This window comes from Hypanus sabinus, chromosome 5 (assembly GCF_030144855.1).
Source record: "Hypanus sabinus isolate sHypSab1 chromosome 5, sHypSab1.hap1, whole genome shotgun sequence".
Classification (NCBI taxonomy): Eukaryota; Metazoa; Chordata; class Chondrichthyes; order Myliobatiformes; family Dasyatidae; genus Hypanus; species Hypanus sabinus.
In genome coordinates, this window is record NC_082710.1 from 148,215,495 (window position 1) to 148,233,839 (window position 18,345).

At 41.6% G+C, this 18,345-nt stretch overlaps 1 protein-coding gene across 1 annotated transcript; it reads left to right on the forward strand.

Moving 5' to 3' along the window:
* Positions 1 to 1,249: 1,249 nt before the first annotated feature.
* Positions 1,250 to 17,653, forward strand: LOC132393784 (complement C1q tumor necrosis factor-related protein 3-like). Its single transcript, XM_059969179.1, has 4 exons — positions 1,250 to 1,357; positions 1,444 to 1,509; positions 4,412 to 4,505; positions 16,556 to 17,653. The coding sequence occupies exons 1-4, from the start codon at positions 1,340 to 1,342 to the stop codon at positions 16,945 to 16,947; spliced, it is 570 nt and encodes a 189-aa protein (XP_059825162.1). The 5' UTR covers positions 1,250 to 1,339; the 3' UTR covers positions 16,948 to 17,653.
* Positions 17,654 to 18,345: the final 692 nt, after the last annotated feature.

Sequence of the window (18,345 nt, forward strand, 5' to 3'; positions counted from 1 at the left end):
AAAACTGGAATTTGTGTGGGAGCTGTGCAGAGCCACAGAGTTCAGAATCAATCTGAAGAATGCAGAGGCAGAAGATCTAAGGTTTAATAGAAGAAACGTTTTAATTCTGAGGGGCTGGGATCTGAACATCCCCTCTGCAGTGAAGGGGTCCCTGGGTGAATCGGACAGTTGCAAAGGATGAGGAACATTTCTGTTGAGGACAGATGCCTTTTCCAGGAAGGCTGAGTTAATTTTTGGAGAAATAATGCTTGTGGAGAATCAAAACGGACCAAAACCAATCAACATTTTTAACAAAGAACCCTGCTGGGGTAGGGCCGTTCAAACAGACCGTGAGGTGGAAGTACATCTTAATAAACATGGTGATAGAAACATAATTGTTTCTCAGTCACTCCACAATGCAGCAAAGGCACAACAGCACTGACAGCAGGGACTGACGATGAGTTCAATCCCATCCCCTGGAAAGTGCAGCCTGCAGAATGTTGTCTTTCACTGGACTGATAAAATCAAACCTTATCACCCTTGCAAACTCTTGGGATAATGATTGGATACAAAGAGGGAAGATGGTGCTGGAAGTGGGAGGAACACAGAATCCAAGGACAAACGATAGAGCAAACAACATTTTGCCTCTGTGTTAGAATGGGGTCAGCAGACATGGAATGAGAAAGGCACAGCATTGGGGCTGGAGTGGGTTGGAGAAGCTGCCAAAAACAGGACATTTGATCAGGCTCTCCCTCTTCCTGATCTCAGCAAAGATCACAGATGATGCACATTATCAGTCCTTCGGCTCTGTATCAGCCAGGAAGGATTTCCAAAGGAATGTTTGGGTCAGCCTTTCTCCTGAGTTACCTCTCTCCTACTCTCTGATTGTGAGCTGTTCAGGGTTTGGCGACAGGGATTGGAGAGTCATTGTGGGGTTGAGGTTGGGAGGCACTGGCCTAGTTCTGTGTGGAAAAGCCAGGAATGTCCTGGGGCTGCCAGCAAGTAGTTAGACCATAAGATTTAGGAGCAGAATTTGTTCATTCAGCCCATTGAGTCTGCTCCACCATTATATCATGGTTGATTTTTTATCCCTTTCAACCTCATGCTCCCACTTCCTCCCCGTAAAATTGCTTCTGTGCAAGAGTGGGGTCCCATAGTTTCCTAGTGGCCACCCTGGGTACAGGGGGTACTTCCCTGACCTTCCAGTATTGACTCAAATTCTTTCTATTTTCTCTGCCCAGGATGTGGTTCTGCTTTCATCATAACTGAAGGAAGGGGCAGGACTGTTGCGATCAGATGCTTATAAAGGCCTTCAGCAGTTTGGCAGCAAGTTAGACCGAGACGGGGGGCAAGAGAGAGCATGGCGTCCGCAAAACTGGTACGGCTGAGCTGAGCTCACCAAAGTGATGCTTTAATCACTTGGTTCTTTCTGCCTGTCTAACATCTTGTTGATTTATTTTACAGAGATATCTGGTGTGTTTAATCCTCCTTCATACATGGACTTCGGAAAGTCATGGAGAAGATTTCCAGGTGAGGACAAAATCCCCCCTCTCTCCATCTTGTTCCCAGCCTTCCTTTGTGTCGACACCTCTCCCATTTCCTCTCTCTGACTCCTGCCTCTGTTTCTCTATTTGTGGGGTTGGATTATGATATGGAATAAACACAGAGCCATTCACGACAGTGGGAAAATGGAAAAGAAACAATTTAGGTGATGATGTTCATGGGGAGCTGGGAGGCTTTGGACACCAATCAGTGAAAGCTAACATACAGGTCCAGGGAGCAATTAGCAAGACAAGTAGCATTTCACTGCCAGAGGATCTGAGAACAAGAGGGGAGACATTTTGCTCCAATTACTTAGTGCCCTTGGGAGACTTACATGGAAATTATTGATTTATTTATGAGATATAGCACAGACTAAGCTCTTCTGGCCCTTTGATCTGCCCTTGATTTAACTCAGCCTAATCATGCGACAATTTACAGTGACAAATTAACCTACCAACCAGTACATCCTTGGATTGTGGGAGGAAACTGGAGCCATGAAATTTAATGTTTTGAGGCAGCAGGACTGTACAAGGCATAAAACATTACTATAAGTTATAATTAGGAATTTGTTAAACATAAATAAATAGTGGAAAACGAGAGCAAAATAGTGAGGTAGTGTCATGGGTTTATGGACCATTCAGAAATCTGATGTTAGAAGGGAAGAACAGTTACAAAAACTTTGAGTGTGCATCTTCAGGCTCCTGTACTCCTCCACGATGGGAGTAATGAGATGAAGGAATGTCCCGAGTGTTGGGGATTCTGATTGATGGATGCTGCCTTCCTGTCCGAATCCAGTCTCCACTCCAAACGAAGTGCTGTCCATCCGGGAGAGAGGAGAAGGAACTTTCTGAACCCCAGAGGGTATGACTCTCTGGAGTTCCCCACCTCAGGGAGATACAGAGGATCAGTCACTGGGTGTATTTCCAAACAGAAATCAAGCGATTTTGAGATTGTTGGAGGCTAAACGGAGACTCATTAGAAGTTTTTAAGCTAATGAGAAGCAAAGGGTGGAATTGCCAAATATGAGAGAGCATCCGTGCATGAAAGGTAATGGGGAGGGAGTTTATGGGGGATGTGCAGGGCAGGTTTTGGCAGTGACAGTGGCGGAGGACTGGAATGTGCTGCCAGGGTTGGTGGTGGAGCAGATACGAGAGTGACGTTTAAAAAGAATCCGGACAGACACACACATACACAACAAATGGAGGGTATGGATCACATTCAAACTGAAGAGATTTAGCTAGCACAGGTGATGGGCTGAAGGGCTTTTCCCCAGGCTCGCCTACATTCTGCCAAGCTGGTGGAGGGCTATGGGGGTTGGTGCAGAAGGGTGTGATGAGGTGTCTGATCAGCTGTGGTGACCCTGACTGGCTGATCGTGTTGTGAGACGCTCAGGGGTACAGACTCCCCACTGTGGATCATTGTCTGCCCGTCTGCCCCACTCACTCTCTTTTTAAACCTGCTGTCATGACCACTCTCCTCGTGGAACCAGTCCTTGACCCCTGACAATCCACTGGGCAGTCCCTCAACTCCATCTCTTGTCCACTGTGGAGCATCCTTCCGAACCTGTGCCTGCCTTCGATGGGAATTTGTTTAGAATCCGCACGGCAGCTTCCTACCCTCCAAAACCTTGTGGGGCATCTCAGAGGCACAGATCAGGACCTGAGGAAAGGGTGACCACTTCTCTGTGGAGCCTGTAGCAGATGAGACTACTGTCCATCACAGACCCCCTAAACTGGGGTGACTGCCTTCACCTGATCCCCCCCTCCCCACAACCACCCCCCACCCCAGCTCTCTACCTCACCCTGTAGCAGCATTGTTTCCTCTGGTGTTGTCCAGGTGCCTGTTCCTGCCCTCTCCCGTGCCACACCTTCCCCCAGGCCCAGCTCAGTTGCCCATCCCTGCTCGCTGTACGCACACCCCCACCCCTCTCCTGGAGCCCTGTGCTCTCTCTGAATTATCACCTGGGTCTGACATCCGGCACAGGGAGGCAGCCATTTCCACAGATCAGCTATTGTTCAGCCGCTCAACACCGTTCCCTGGACATGCTTTCAGTATACAAGCTCTCTGGTCCTTCCTTCCAGTTTGTCCTGAACCATCCCCCTGACCGGGCATTGGCCTCAGCCGGGCATTTCATCCTGTGTCATCAGTCGTTCCAGACAGAGGGTATGTGCTATGTGCTGGGCTACCAATTAATGCTGAAAGGTTGTCACCGGTTGAAACGAATGGCCTGTTTCCATGTGCTACGTTTCTGTGTTCACTCAGACAACCCATGTCCACTCTGACACAGGCTTTCCGTAGTCCATCACCATCACTCCCTTAGTTACCAGCTCATGGTTTCTGTCTCAGCCTCTCTTCCTGTCCTCTCTCCCCATCTCCCCCCTTTCCCCCTCTCCCCCTCTCAGAAACCCCATCACTTGGTCCCCACCCAGTGAAACCCCACACCAGGAACCCCCACAATGTCCTTTCATCCCCAGAACCCCATCCAGCCCCATCACCACATAATCTTCACCCCCAGAGCCTCACTCCAGACCTGTCATCCAGATTCTTCACCTTCAGACATATCACACCCTGATCCCCCACTCTCAGACCCTTCAACCCCACCAACCCTTCACTCTGACCCTCACCTTCCAGACCCTCCAGGACCATCACAGCCCAGAAACCCCAAGCTCAGACCCTTTACCCCAGACCACCTCCCCCAGCCACACTACGGAAGGGGCATTGTACATCGGGTGAATGAGGTTTGAACGCCGTCTCCATTTGATATTCTTTACTCTGCTACATCCTCAAGTGGACAATTGACAGTGATTCCCAAAGCCGACACATTATCCTGAGCAGGACGAAGATCAGAAATGCTGCTGATGTAAACTGTATGAATGTGTTTTTGTTTTAGATGTCTGACTTCGAAACACCTGGACAACAGAATGTTTTGGAGTTTCACCAGCAGGCAGTGAACAAACTGAGACCCGGGTCCAGTCTGAGGCCAAGTAAGTTGACTTACACGACAAGATTTAACTGTAATAAATGAAGAAAATGCCAGTTTGCAGTGTCAGTAATGGGGGGAACAGAGTTAATGTTCCAGGTTAAAGATCTTACATCACAGCTAGGAAATGTTCAAATAAAGCAAGTTAGAATAATCCTGACAAATGATCCCGGGGTGAGATATTTGTACAATGGTTAATCACCAGTGATGTGCTAGATGACTGGTGGGTAGTGAAAGTAATGATTTTATTTCAGAAGGGTGACAACCAAAGACCGGGGAAATATAGGCCAGTAAGTCTAACATCTGTGCAGTAGCTAGTAAGTTACTGGAGAAGATTCTGAGGGATAAGATACACAGACATTTGGAAAGGCAGGAGTTGATTAGGTGTAGTCAGCATGGCTTTATGCATACACAGTCATGCCTTATAGACTTAATTGAGCTTTTTGACCAAGAAAGTTGATGAGGGTAGGGCAGTAAATAAGATCATAATAAGATGATAAGTCATACGAGCAGAATTAGGCCATCTGTCCCATTGAGTCTGCTCCGCCATTCACTCATAGCTGATCCTTTTTTTTTCTCCTTTGCAACCCTGTTCCCAGCCTTCTCCCCATAACCTTTGATGTCATGTCCAGTCATGAACCTATCAATCTCTTCCTTAAATACACCCAACGACCTGACCTCCACAGCTGCCTCAGGCAACAAATTCCACAAATTCACCATCCTTTGGTTAAAGAAATTTCTCTGCATCTCTCCTTTGAAAGGGCACTCCTCTATCCGGAAGCTGTGCCCTCTAGTCCTAGGCTCTCCCACCATGGGAAACATCCTTATCACATCTACTCTGTCTATGCCTTTCAACATTCAAAAGGTTTCAATGAGATACCCCACTTGTCCTTCTGAATTCCAGTGAGTACAGACCCGTAGCCATCAAATGTTCCTCGTATGATAACCCTTTCATTTCTGGAATCATCCTTGTGATCCTCCTCTGGACCCTCTCCAACACCAGCACAGCTTTTCTAAGATGAGGAGCACAAAACTGTTCACAATACTCAAGGTGAGGCCTCACCAGTGCCTTATAAACCCACAGCATCACATCCCTGCTCTTGTATGAATGAATGCTAACATGGCATTTGCCTTCCTCACCACCGACTCTACCTGCAAGTTAATCTTCAGGGTGTTCTGTACAAGGTCTTCCAAGTCCCTTTGCATCTCAGATTATTGGATTTTTTCCCCATTTAGAAAATAGTCTGCACATTTATTTCTACTACCAAAATCCATGACCATACATTTTCCTACATTATATTTTCAATTTTAAAATCCTTTTATTAATTATTATTAAAGATCAACAGACAGACAGACATACTTTATTGATCCCGAGGGAAATTGGGTTTCATTACAGTTGCACCGACCAAGAATAGTGTAGAAATATAGCAATATAAAACCAGAAGTAATTAAATAATAATAAGTTAATCATGCCAAGTGGAAATAAATCCAGGACCAGCCTATTAGATCAGAGTGTCTGACACTCTGAGGGAGGAGTTGTAAAGTTTGATGGCCACAGGTAGGAATGACTTCCTATGACGCTCAGTGTTACATCTCGGTGGAATGAGTCTCTGGCTGAATGTACTCCTGTGCCTAACCAGTACATTATGGAGTGGATGGGAGTCATTGCCCAAGATGGCATGCAACTTGGACAGCATCCTCTTTTCAGACACCACCGTCAGAGAGTCCAGTTACACCCCCACAACATCTCTGGCCTTATGAATGAGTTTGGTGATTCTGTTGGTGTCTGCTACCCTCAGCCTGCTGCCCCAGCACACAACAGCAAACATGATAACACTGGCCACACAGACCTGTAGAACATCCTCAGCATTGTCCGGCAGATGTTAAAGGACCTCAGTCTCCTCAGGAAATAGATACGGCTCTGACCCTTCTTGTAGTCGGCCACAGTGTTCTTTGACCAGTCCAGTTTATTATCAATTCATATCCCTAGATACTTTTAATCCTCCACCATGCCCACACTGACCCTCCTCAGGTCCACCACCAGCTCCTTAGTTTTTTTAACATTAAGCTGCAGATGATTCTGCTCACATCATGTGACAAAGTTTCCCACCGTAGCCCTGTACTCAGCCTCATCTCCCTTGCTGATGCATCCAACTATGGCAGAGTCATCAGGAACCTTCTGAAGATGGCAAGACTCTATGCAGTATTTGAAATCTGAAGTGTAGATGGTGAAGAGAAAGGGAGACAGGACAGTCCCCTATGGAGCCCCAGTGCTGCTGACTACTCTGTCTGACACAGTGTTGCAAGTGCACGTACTGTGGTCTGCCAGTCAGGTAATCAATAATCCATGACACCAGGGAAGCATCCACCTGCATCACTGTCAGCTTCTCACCCAGCAGAGCAGGGCGGATGGTGTTGAACGCACCGGAGAAGTCAAAAAACATGATCCTCACTGTGCTCTCCAGCTTGTCCAGGTGGGCATAGACACAGTTCAGTAGGTAGACGATGGCATCCTCAACTCCTAGTCGGGGCTGTTAGGTGAACTGGAGGGGGTCTAAGTGTGGCCTAACCATAGGCTGGAGCTGCTCTAGAACAAGTCTCTCCAGGGTCTTCATGATGTGGGAGGGCAATGCCACCGGTCTGTGGTGTGGGGCATGGCGTCTTTGGCACAGGGACAAGGCAGGACGCCTTCCACAGCACAGGAACCCTCTGGAGACTCAGGCTCAGGTTGAAGACATGGTGAAACACCTCACATATCTGGGAGCACAGGCTTTGAGCACCCCAGAGCTGACACCATCCGGGCCTGCAGCCTGCAGCCTTACGTTAAGGTAATCAAGTCAGTATGTCAATATGTACAATGAAGAATTAAATTAGCAAATATCTGATTAACAAAGCTAAGCAATATATCAATAATAAGAAGAAAAAATAAAGAGTTAGGAATATTTTTTGAGGGAAAAAAAAGAAAGAAAAAAAAAGAACCCCTACTAACTAAAAAAAGAACGAAACAACCCCATTGGGAGCACAATCCCGGAGCTATACATCATACAAGCTTCCATAGAGGAAAAACATCAATCTGCCAACTCAAATCCATTTAAACAAAACTCGGAAGGAAACCATATTAATTAACTCAAATCAGATGATAGTAGTGGGCAAATGCACGCCACCTTTTCTCAAGATCAAGTTGAGGATCAAAAGTTTGACTTCTGATTTTCTTGACACTAAGACATAACATCACCTGAGAAAACCATTGTATCAAAGTAGGAGCAGAAGCATCTTTCCATTTCAACAAAATAGCCCTTCTGGCCAATAATTGAATGAATGCAATTACATGTTGGTGTGGTGGAGAAATACCATGAATATATTGAGGGATTATACCAAACAAAACTGTCAATCTATTAGGTTGTAAATTAATTTTTAAATCTTTAGAAATTGTAGAGAAAATAGATTTCCAAAAATGTTTCAATACAGAACACGACCAAAACATATGTGTCAATGTAGCTGTCTCGGTTTTACATTTATCACACTGATTATCAATATTAGGAAACATTTTAGACAGTCTCTCCTTTGTCAAATAGTAACAATGTACAATTTTAAATTGAATTAAAGAGTGACTGGCACAGGCCGAAGAAGAGTTAACCAACTTCAAAATCCACAACCAAACCTCTGTCATTAAGGTCATGTTAAGCTCTCTCTCCCAATCTTGCTTAATCTAAAGTGAAGGGTAATTGTGCTGTTGTAACAATAAATTATAAATTTTCCCAATAAAACCTTTCACTAAAGGGCTCTTTTTAAAAATAATATCTAACAGGTCAGAATCTTTTATATATGGAAAATTACTTAAATATTATTGCAAGAAGAGTCTGACCTGAAGATATTGCAGGAAATGTGAATACGAGAGAGAGTATTTAGTTACTAATTTCTCAAAAGACACCAATCGACCATCTTGGAACAGATCCGTGAAGGAATAACACAAGGAAGTCCTGACGAAGAGTCTAGGCCCAAAACGTCGACAGTGCTTCTCCCAACGGATGCTGCCTGGCCTGCAGTGTTCCACCAGCATTTTGTGCATGAAGGAATAAACTCCTTTATTCCTCCAAAGAAGAAGGGTAGGATCACTTAATGAAGGTTTAAATAAATAATTTCTATAAATGAAACTAAAAAGTTTAAATTTTTTGAGATTAAAAAAACTACGAAACTGTAACCAAATTCGTAATGACTGCTTAATCACAGGATGTAAATTTAAGTTAGTAACTTTGGCCAGTTGTACAGCTAGAGAAGCTCCTAATTAACGAGGTTAATGAAACTGTTTCAAAGCTTTCAATTCCAAATCAGCCCAATGTGGTTGTTCATTTTTATCAGCCCAATATAACCAAAAACACATATAACGTATATTAACAGCCCAATAATACATTCTTAAATTAGGCAGAGCAAGACCTCAATCCTTTTTAAATTTTTGTAAATGATATTTACCAATTCTTGGTCTTTTATTATTCCAAACAAAATAATGAAATAATAGAGTCAACCTGATCAAAAAACTTCTTAGTTAAAAAAATAGGGATATTTTGAAATACATATAAAATTTTTCATAAAATCATTGTTTTAACTGCATGAATTCAGCTGGCTAACGGAAGTGTAAGTGAATTCCATCTACAAAATAATTGCTTCATAAAATCCACTAAAGGAACCAAATTAGCTTTATAAAGGTCTTTATGATTTTTAGGGATAATAATACCTAAATATTTAAAAGAGTCCATAACTCTAAAAGGAATGCCATGATATATAGAAGCAGGATCATTTCAGGAAATAGTTCACTTTTATGAAGGTTTAGTTTATATCCCAAAAACTTTCCAAATTTGTTTAATAGTTTCAATAAACTAGGAATGGATTCTTCAGGATTCGAAATATAAACTATGAGATTGTCAGCATAAAGAGAGATCTTATGAAAAGCTTTATGAAAATTCCATGGATATCTTTAACTTCATGAAGTGTAATAGCTAAGGGTTCCAGAACCAAACTAAATAACAAGGGACTTAATGGACATCCTTGTCTCGTACCGCGTGAAATCCAAAAAAAGGACATCTGCAATTATTGGGAATAACAGTAGCAATAGGGCTTTTATATATCATTCTGATCTATTTGTTAAGATTAATACCAAAGCCAAGTTTCTCTAAAACATTAGGTGTGTATTCCATTCAACTCTGTCAAATGCCTTTTCAGCATCGAGAGAGACAACACATTGGCGAGTCTTAAAAAAGGATGAATATATAACACTTAATAGTCTCCAAACATTAGAGAAGGAATAACAGCCCTTTACAAAACCTGTCTGGTCCTGAGAAATAATTTTAGCTAGGGAGTCTCCAGCCAATTAGCCATTATTTTTGAACGAATTTTAGCATCCACATTTAATAATGAACTAGGTCTATATGGAGCACAGTCAGTAGGGTCTTTATCTTTCTTAAGAATTAAAGAAATAGAAGCTTCATAAAATGTGGGAGGTAACACTCCTATCAAAAAAGAATCTTTAAGCATCTCCAACATATATGGAGAAAGCAATTTTTCAAATTTTTTATAAAATCCTACAGAATAATCATCCAGTCCAGGAGCTTTACCAGATTGCATTGAAAAAATAGATTTCTGAATTTCGTTTCCAGTAATAGGAGAATCAAGAGTTTGTTGATCTTCAACAGAAATTCAAGGAAAATTGATCTTTTGTAAAAAGTCATTCATTTTAGAAGAATCAACTGGAAACTGAGATTTATAAAGTTTAATGTAAATGTCAAAAAATTTTATTAATGTCTTCATAATTACATGCTAAACTACTGTCTCTCATGAATTTTTAAAATTTGTCTTTTGGCTCCAGCTGCTTTTAATTGAGATGCTAACAGCTTCTTATTTTTATCTCCAAACAATAGGATAAGTTAATAATAAATTATATTATGATTGGAGTTCAATCCTTTCTTTGAATAAATCAATGTTAGGTGAGATTACATAAATATTGTCCAAGTTTTTAATATGTTTTGAAATCTTATCTAACTCTATTTTTTTCTGTTTCTTAAGCTTAGCTAAATAGGAGATCATTTGACCATGCAAATATGCTTTAAATGTATCCCATATAATCAATTTTGACACATCTCCTGAATTGTTAAAAAGAAAAAAAATCTTTTATCTGAGTCTCAATAAATTTGACAAGGTCCAAACTTTGTAATAAATTTTCTGGAAAACACCAAGGCAGATTTGCAATAACATCTTCCTTCAATTCAAAAGCTAAGCATAAAGGCGCATGATCCGAGAGAATGATAACATCATATTCACATTTCTGGACTTTGGACAGAAATTGGAGATCAGCTATAAAATAATTGATCTCAAATTTTTTTGTGAACATCTGAAAAAAAAGAGTAACCTCTATCATTGGGATGTAGATGTCTCCAAATTTTCACCAGGCCATAATCAATTAAAAATGAGTTAATAAGTGATGCAGAACAACTTGGAAGCTGCTGATAGGTTGAACTCTTGTCAATCAAAGGATTTAAACAACAGTTAGTCACCACCCATTAACAACATATATTCATTTAAATCCAGCAATAAAGCAAATACATTTTTTTAAAAATGAAGGATCATCTACATTAGGTCCATATAGATTAACCAGGACAATTTTTCTATTACAAATTGCTCCTTTAACAATTACAAATATACCATTAAATTCTAACACAATGTTCTCTTGGATAAATAAAATATTAGATTTAATAAAAATAGATACTCCTTTTGTTTTATTTTGACAAGTAGCATGAAATTGAAGGCCCTTCCACATTTAAAAAAAATTATTTTGATCGCCCATTTTGATATGTGTTCCTTGAGAAAAATTATATTGGGTTGGGATCTATTAATGATTTTAAAAGTCTTCTTTCACTTAATAGGATGATTCGAAACACATATGTTCCAACTGGTAATGTTTATCTGTTTAGCTACCATAAAAAATTATTTAAATACCAGCGTGGGCTAATCAAAACTGGCAGTGATAAGTATAACCATATGCAAAACATGCATGCTCCAGAACTCCGTAATGGGAAAAGAATACATAAAGAAAACTAAAATTAATCTTACAATTGCTCTTATAACTCAAAACTAACCCCAGTCCTCCCACCACCCCAAAAAGCCTGAAATCTGCAAAAAAAACTAAAATGCATTTCCATAGAAGTGAAAAAAAAGAAACAGACTCCGCGAGCTGCCTATTTCATACTGGTGATTTTAAAAGCTTTCCTTAATTCCTCTCCCCAAATTACAAAAAAAAACACATGGCCCTAAAATAGGTAAGCCCTGCAGAGAGAAGAAAATGTTTATACTTAATCCTTAAAAATAAGCTGGGGAATGTAGAAACAATCTCCAAAAATGCCAAAACAATAAAATTAAACAAAGAGAAGAATGCCTATGTAATCTCTAATGAAGAAAAATCAGCACCATTTTCCATTTCACTTACACGCCCAATGAAAAACTGTTCTTAGAAAAACACTAAGTATCTGTCTACTAAGCACTCTCAACTATATAAGAAAAAGTCTTTATGTACTATGAAAGCTATCACTTAATTAATGGAAAAAAGGAGGATAGAAACAAATAATCAAACCAGTTAACAATCTGCCCGCTGTGTTAATTCACACAGTAAACCGAACAGATTTCGGAAAACTCAGTCATCAGTCACATCAAAAAGTTCACATCTTCTTTAAATGGTCAATCAATCAAAGAACATCTTAAGCAAATCAGAAATCTTCAAAGATTGTTTGCTTTCCAAAATAACAATTATTCAGCAGACTTGAAACCATTCAAACCTTGGCTGCAACCGAAATAGAGTTAACATAGTCCAATGCCGCTTTGGGATCCAGAAAAATACGTGAAGTCGACTCTTTGGGAAATAATTTTAATTGGGCTGGATAGTGAAGTGATGGTAATAATCCCTTATCATAGGCTATCTTCATGGTTGCATCAAATTTAGACTGCAGGTCCATAACTTCCCGTGGATAACCTTCATAAAAACAAATCTCGGAACACTTGAATTTAAAAACTCTGTGTTTCCTTGCATATTTTATGATTTGGTCTTTAACTTTGAAATGAAGAAAGCAGACCAAAACTGACCTTCGTTTATTCAGATCCTGAGATTTTGAAGTGAACATTCTATACGTTCTTTCAATATCGGGAGGTTGAGGCAAAATATCTGAAAACAGAGAATGAAACAAGTTAGCAAAATAGTTCAATAAATCCCCACTCTCAGATCCTTTCTTCAGTCCAGCAATTCGAATATTATTCCGGCGGGATCTTGCTTCTATGTTGAAATTTTTCCAAGCGGCTGAAATATCCGCTATCAGATGCTTCCTCTCTTTAACTTCAAAATTCAAGGAAAGAATATTTTCCTGCACAAATTGAAAACTCTGTCATAATGACTTCATCCCAGAAGAGGTAGCATCAAGCTTTACCGTGTTGTTGTCTATTTTCCTGTCGAGAACCATCAGTGAATACTCTAAACGCTCAGCCCAAACAAGCATATCCTCTGATTTTTCTTTCGAAGTTTTCCCCTTTCCATTGCTGGATTCAGGAAGCTGCTTTCCACTTCTTAAAGATTGTGACGCAATAACAACTATTCCCCTCTAAGATCCGATAAATAAAAGTTAAAAATTCAAAGTTTAAACTGGGGAAAAGGAAAACTTAATTGCATCCACACAAAATGTGTGTCATCCATTGGGCAGTAGGTGGAGACCTGGAATATTATATTTCATTTGCCACTTCCTTGCCCACTTTCCTAATCTTTCTAAGTCCTTCTGCATCCTACCTGTTTCCTTAACACTACCTGCCCCTCCACCATTCTCTACATTGTCTGCAAACTTGGCAACAAAGCCATCTATTTCATCTTCTAAATCATCGATATATAGCATAAAAAGAAGTGGTCCCAACTCCGATCCCTGCGGAACAGCACTAGTCATGGGTGAATGTAATTTCTATGGAATTAGTAAGGCTGCTTTGGAAGGTTAGGTTGCATAAATCCAGGGGGATTTGACTAAATGTGTACGTAATTGGCTTGATGGTATACAGCGGAGAGTGAGGCCAGAAGATTGCTTGTTGAACTGGAGCCCCATGTCTAGTGGTGTGCCTCAGAGGTCGGGCTGTGCTCATTGTTGTTTGTCATCTATAACAATGATTGGGTAAAGTATGTTCAAGTCACGATTAGTAAGTTTGCAGATTACTCCAATGCAGGAGATTTATGGTCAATGAAGGAAAAGATGAAAGAGGAACATGAGGGACAACTTTTTCACACAAGGGGTAGTATCCATGTGCGGTGAGCTGTCAGAGGAAGTAAATGAGGCAGGTACAATGTCAACTTTTAAAAGAGTTGGACCGGTACATGGACTGGGATGTTAGAGGTTCATGCACCCATCCACTGTCATGCAGGACTAGCTTGGACGAGCACCTTGGTCAGCATAGACCAATTTCCATGGTGTTTCCGCATTGCATGACAATAATTCCAAGAGCAGGGAAGTTAGATATGGAAAAGACACACAGAGCAAGTGGTAGAGCAGAAGGGAATGTTGATCGACATGCTGGGCAAGGGGTCCAAGACTGTGGTTCCCTCAAAGCATTAGCATAAGTAGGTAGGCTGGTGTAGAAGGTGTGTGACATCCTTGCCTTCAAAGATTGGGCATAGAATATAAACTTGGGGCATTATGTTGCAAATTTACAAAGCCATGGTTAGCCTACTCAGATTATTGAGTGTAGTTCTGGTCACCCCTGTGAAAGAAATGGTTCTGTCAAAAATTCACAGAGTCATAGAAAAGTACAACACAGAACAGACCCTTCGGCCCATCTCATCTGTGTCAAAATATTTAAGCTTCCTAGTCTCATCAATTTGCTCCTGGACCATAGCCCTCAATACTGCTGCCATCCATGTACCTATCCAAACTTCTTAAACATTGTAATTGAGCTCACATGAGCCACTTGTACTGGCAGCTCATTCCACACTTTCACCATCCTCTGAGTGAAGATGAAAACTGGAGATGAGATGTTATGTTGATGTTATCTAAGACATTGGTGAGGCCTAATTTGGAGTATTGTGTTCTCCTTAAACATTTCACCTTCCACCCTTAAACCATGACCCACCCAACCATAGTAGACAAGTCTACTTGCATTTACCCTGTCTGAACCCCTCATAAAATTCTGTATACCTCTACCAAATTTCCCCTCTGTCTTCTACATTCTGAGGAATGTAAGTCCTAACCTAATCTATCTTTCCTTGTAACTCGGATCCTCCAGACCTTGCAATATCTTTGTAAATTTTCTCTGTTCTCTTTCAACCATATTTATATCTTTCCTGTAAGTAAATGACCAAAATTGCACAGAATACTCCAAATTAGGCCTCGCCAATGTCTTCAACAACTTCCACATAATGTCCCATCTACCGTTCTCAATACTTTGATTTATGAAAAAGTCTCTTTAAAACCCTCTCTATCTGTGTCGCAACCTTCAGTGAGTTATGGACCTGTACTTTCAGATCATTTTTTTGAACACTTCCTCAGAGCCCTACCGTTCTCTATGTGAGACCTACCCTAGTTGGTCCTACTGAAATGCAGCACCTTGCACTTGGCTGCATTAAACACTGGGGTGGTTGCAGAGGAGATTCACGAGGTGATTGATGAATAGTTAATTATTGTCAGAGAAACTTAAGGATAGCTAAGTGCCGGATCTCACAGAAGATTAGTGTGGCCATCTATGTGTGAAGCCACAGGAGATGGGAAAGTTTTTTAATATTTACCATTAGCGTTTACTGTGCAGAAAATGCTGGATATTAAATAAATGTTGGAAATGACTGACGTTGTCCAGGACCGTGTACTACCAACCAGGGAGGAGGTATTGGCAGCCTTACAGATCGTTGAAGATAAATCCCAGGGCTTGACCAAGTACATCTTGGACCTTGTGGGAAGATGGAGAAGAATTAGCCCTTTTCAGTTCCGTTGTGGAGATATATTTGTATCATCTTTAGCCACTGGTGAAGGTCTCAAAGACAGGAGGGTGATTAATGTAACCTTATTTAAGAAGGGCAGCAAAGACAAGCCAAGAAACTATAGACCAGTAAGTCTTGTCATCAGCATTGGATAAGTTACTGGAGGGGATTCTGAGCGACGGGATATTGTTTTGATATCGAAATGAGTTTGGATAGACAAGGTCTAATCATGTGCAGTTGGCCCAGTTTTTGTGCAGGAAATCATATCTGACAAATGTCTTGTGATTTGAAGACATAACCAAGATGACTGATGAGAATGGGGCACTGGATGTCGTCTATATGGACCTCAGCAAGGCTTTGACATGATCTCTCATGACAGGCTGGTTGGGAAGGTTAGATCACGTGGGATCCAGGAGGAGATAGCAGATTGGATTAATAATTAGCTCGGAGGTAGTAGCAGAGGGTGATGTTTCTCAGAGTGGAGGCCTGTGGCTAGTGATGTATCACAGGGGTCAGTGCTTGGACCTTTCTGGCTTGGTTAGTGAGTCTGCAGATGATACTCCAATAGGTGATGTCATAGTCTCTGAAACAGATTATGGAAAGTTACAGGAGGATCTGAATAGCTGGGTAGGTGGGTTGAAGATTGGAAATCCAGACAGATGAGAGGTATTGCATTTTTGGGGATCAAACCAGGGTAGGACTTATACAGTGAACAGTGGGGCATTGAGGAGTGTTGTAGAGCAGAGAGACCGAGGAAATGGGCCTGGGGCAAAGTGATAGAGAAAGATATTAGAATATAGGATAGAGAAAGGTAACATAAAAGGTGATAGATTAAGGGAAATGAGTGTGTGGGGGCATAGGAATGACCTGGGAGCTAGCATTGACTCAGAGGGCCAAACAACCTTATAGAGGTAGACAGACCTTCCTTGTCCAAAACTGTGAGAGTCGCTGTCTCCACCACTGATGTCACAAACTGATATGATCATCTGATATGGTCCTTGCATTCATCCACCATTGTTGGAGCTGCTTCTGGGATTGCAAACCTTCACAGTAATCTCCATCATGTTGTCTTTCAGGGGCTAAAATTGTCTTTGATGTCCAGCTCCAAGGAAAAGGGCGTATTGTGAAACCAGCAAATCCCATCATCTACGACATAGTCAATGTGAACCAGGGTAAAGGCTACAATCACACAACTGGGAAGTTCATCACCCCGAGATGTGGTCTGTATTTCTTCAGCTACTCGTCACTCCCGGGCAAAGGGATACAAACCGATGTTAAGCTGATGAAGAATAACAATGTAGTTAGTTTGATCCACAGTGTCCTGCCCAAGAGTAGTTCCCAGCTGTCCATGAGAAACATAATCCTTGAACTCCACAAAGGGGATGAGGTGTGGGTGCAACTGGCCACTGGCTCCCTGTGGAGTGATACAGGCTCCCTCAGCTTCCAGGGCTTCCTACTAGGGCAGTAGGGTGTCCGAGCATGCTTTGCCTCTGCAAAATCTTCATGCACTGCAGCTGAGAATGCTTCACCCAGGCAGAAATGTTATTGAATAAACAAGAAAAGCTCACTGGGAATAAGTTTAGCTAATGGATGAAGTGAGACAGGGAGACACACAAGCATTGGCCAGCAATAGATGAGAATTGGAACGTTGTCTTTGTTAAAGCATCTGAAAGCACAAAACTGGAAATAGCCTCCCAGGAGTAGGATCACTCGGGCCATCCAGCCTGACCTGTGGGTTGTGCTGAGCCCAACCTCAGAAAACATGGTCCCAGACCTTCACCGTTACACTCTGTAAGGATATTGTATCCTTTTGTCAGCTGTGAACACCGACAAATTACCATCTGTTAATAAAAAAGCTCTTCTGGGTTTTTGTCTCCCAAAATGACTTCCCACGTTATATTCCAACCACCATGCTGTTACTGTTCCCAGTCTGTTCTCTTCACTCTGAAGTCTCTCTGCATCCTCCTTATGGCTCCCACTGATATCTGAAGTATTCAGAACGTGACCATATCCTGTGGCGAGCATCCACACCTCTCTTCTAACACACCACCATCCATGTGTAATCCATGAATTACGTACAGATGATGATCCCGCAAAGGTTACTCTAATAACTGTAATTTCACTGGCTGATGTAGCTGACTGCTGAATTTGTGAATGCAAAATTAAATGCTTTATTTGGATCAAATATTCTGTCGTGTTCTTTGACTTTCATTATTATCACAATTTGCTGTTAATTTGATCACATATGTAAATATTAGACTCTGATCTATGACTTGCTGAAAATCTCACTCGATCTCCCAATTCAGTGTAAACACGAGGAAATCTGTAGATGCTGGAAATTCAAGCAACAGACACAAAATACTGGTGGAACGCAGCAGGCCAGGCAGCATCTATAGGAAGAAGGATAGTTGACATTTCAGTTCAGAACTAACTGAAAGAAAAGATAGTAAGAAATTTGAAAGTGGGAGGGGGAGAGAAAATGTGAAATGATAGAAGACCGGAGGGGATGGGTTGAAGCTAAGAGCTGGAAAGGTGATTGGCAAAAAGGATACAGAGCTGGAGAAGGGAAAGGATCATGGGACGGGAGGTCTAGGGAGAAAGAAGGGGGGAGGGGAGCACCAGAGTAAGATGGAGAATAGGCAAAGAGTAATGGGCAGAGAGAGAAAAAAAGGGAGGGGGGAAATAAATAAATCAGGGATGGGGTAAGAATGGGAGGAGGGGTATTAACAGGAGCTAGAGAAATCAATGTTCATGCCATCAGGTTGGAGGCTACCCAGACAGAATATAAGGTGTTGTTCCTCCAACCTGAGTGTGGCTTCATCTTGACAGTAGAGGAGGCCATGGATAGACATATCAGAATGGGAAT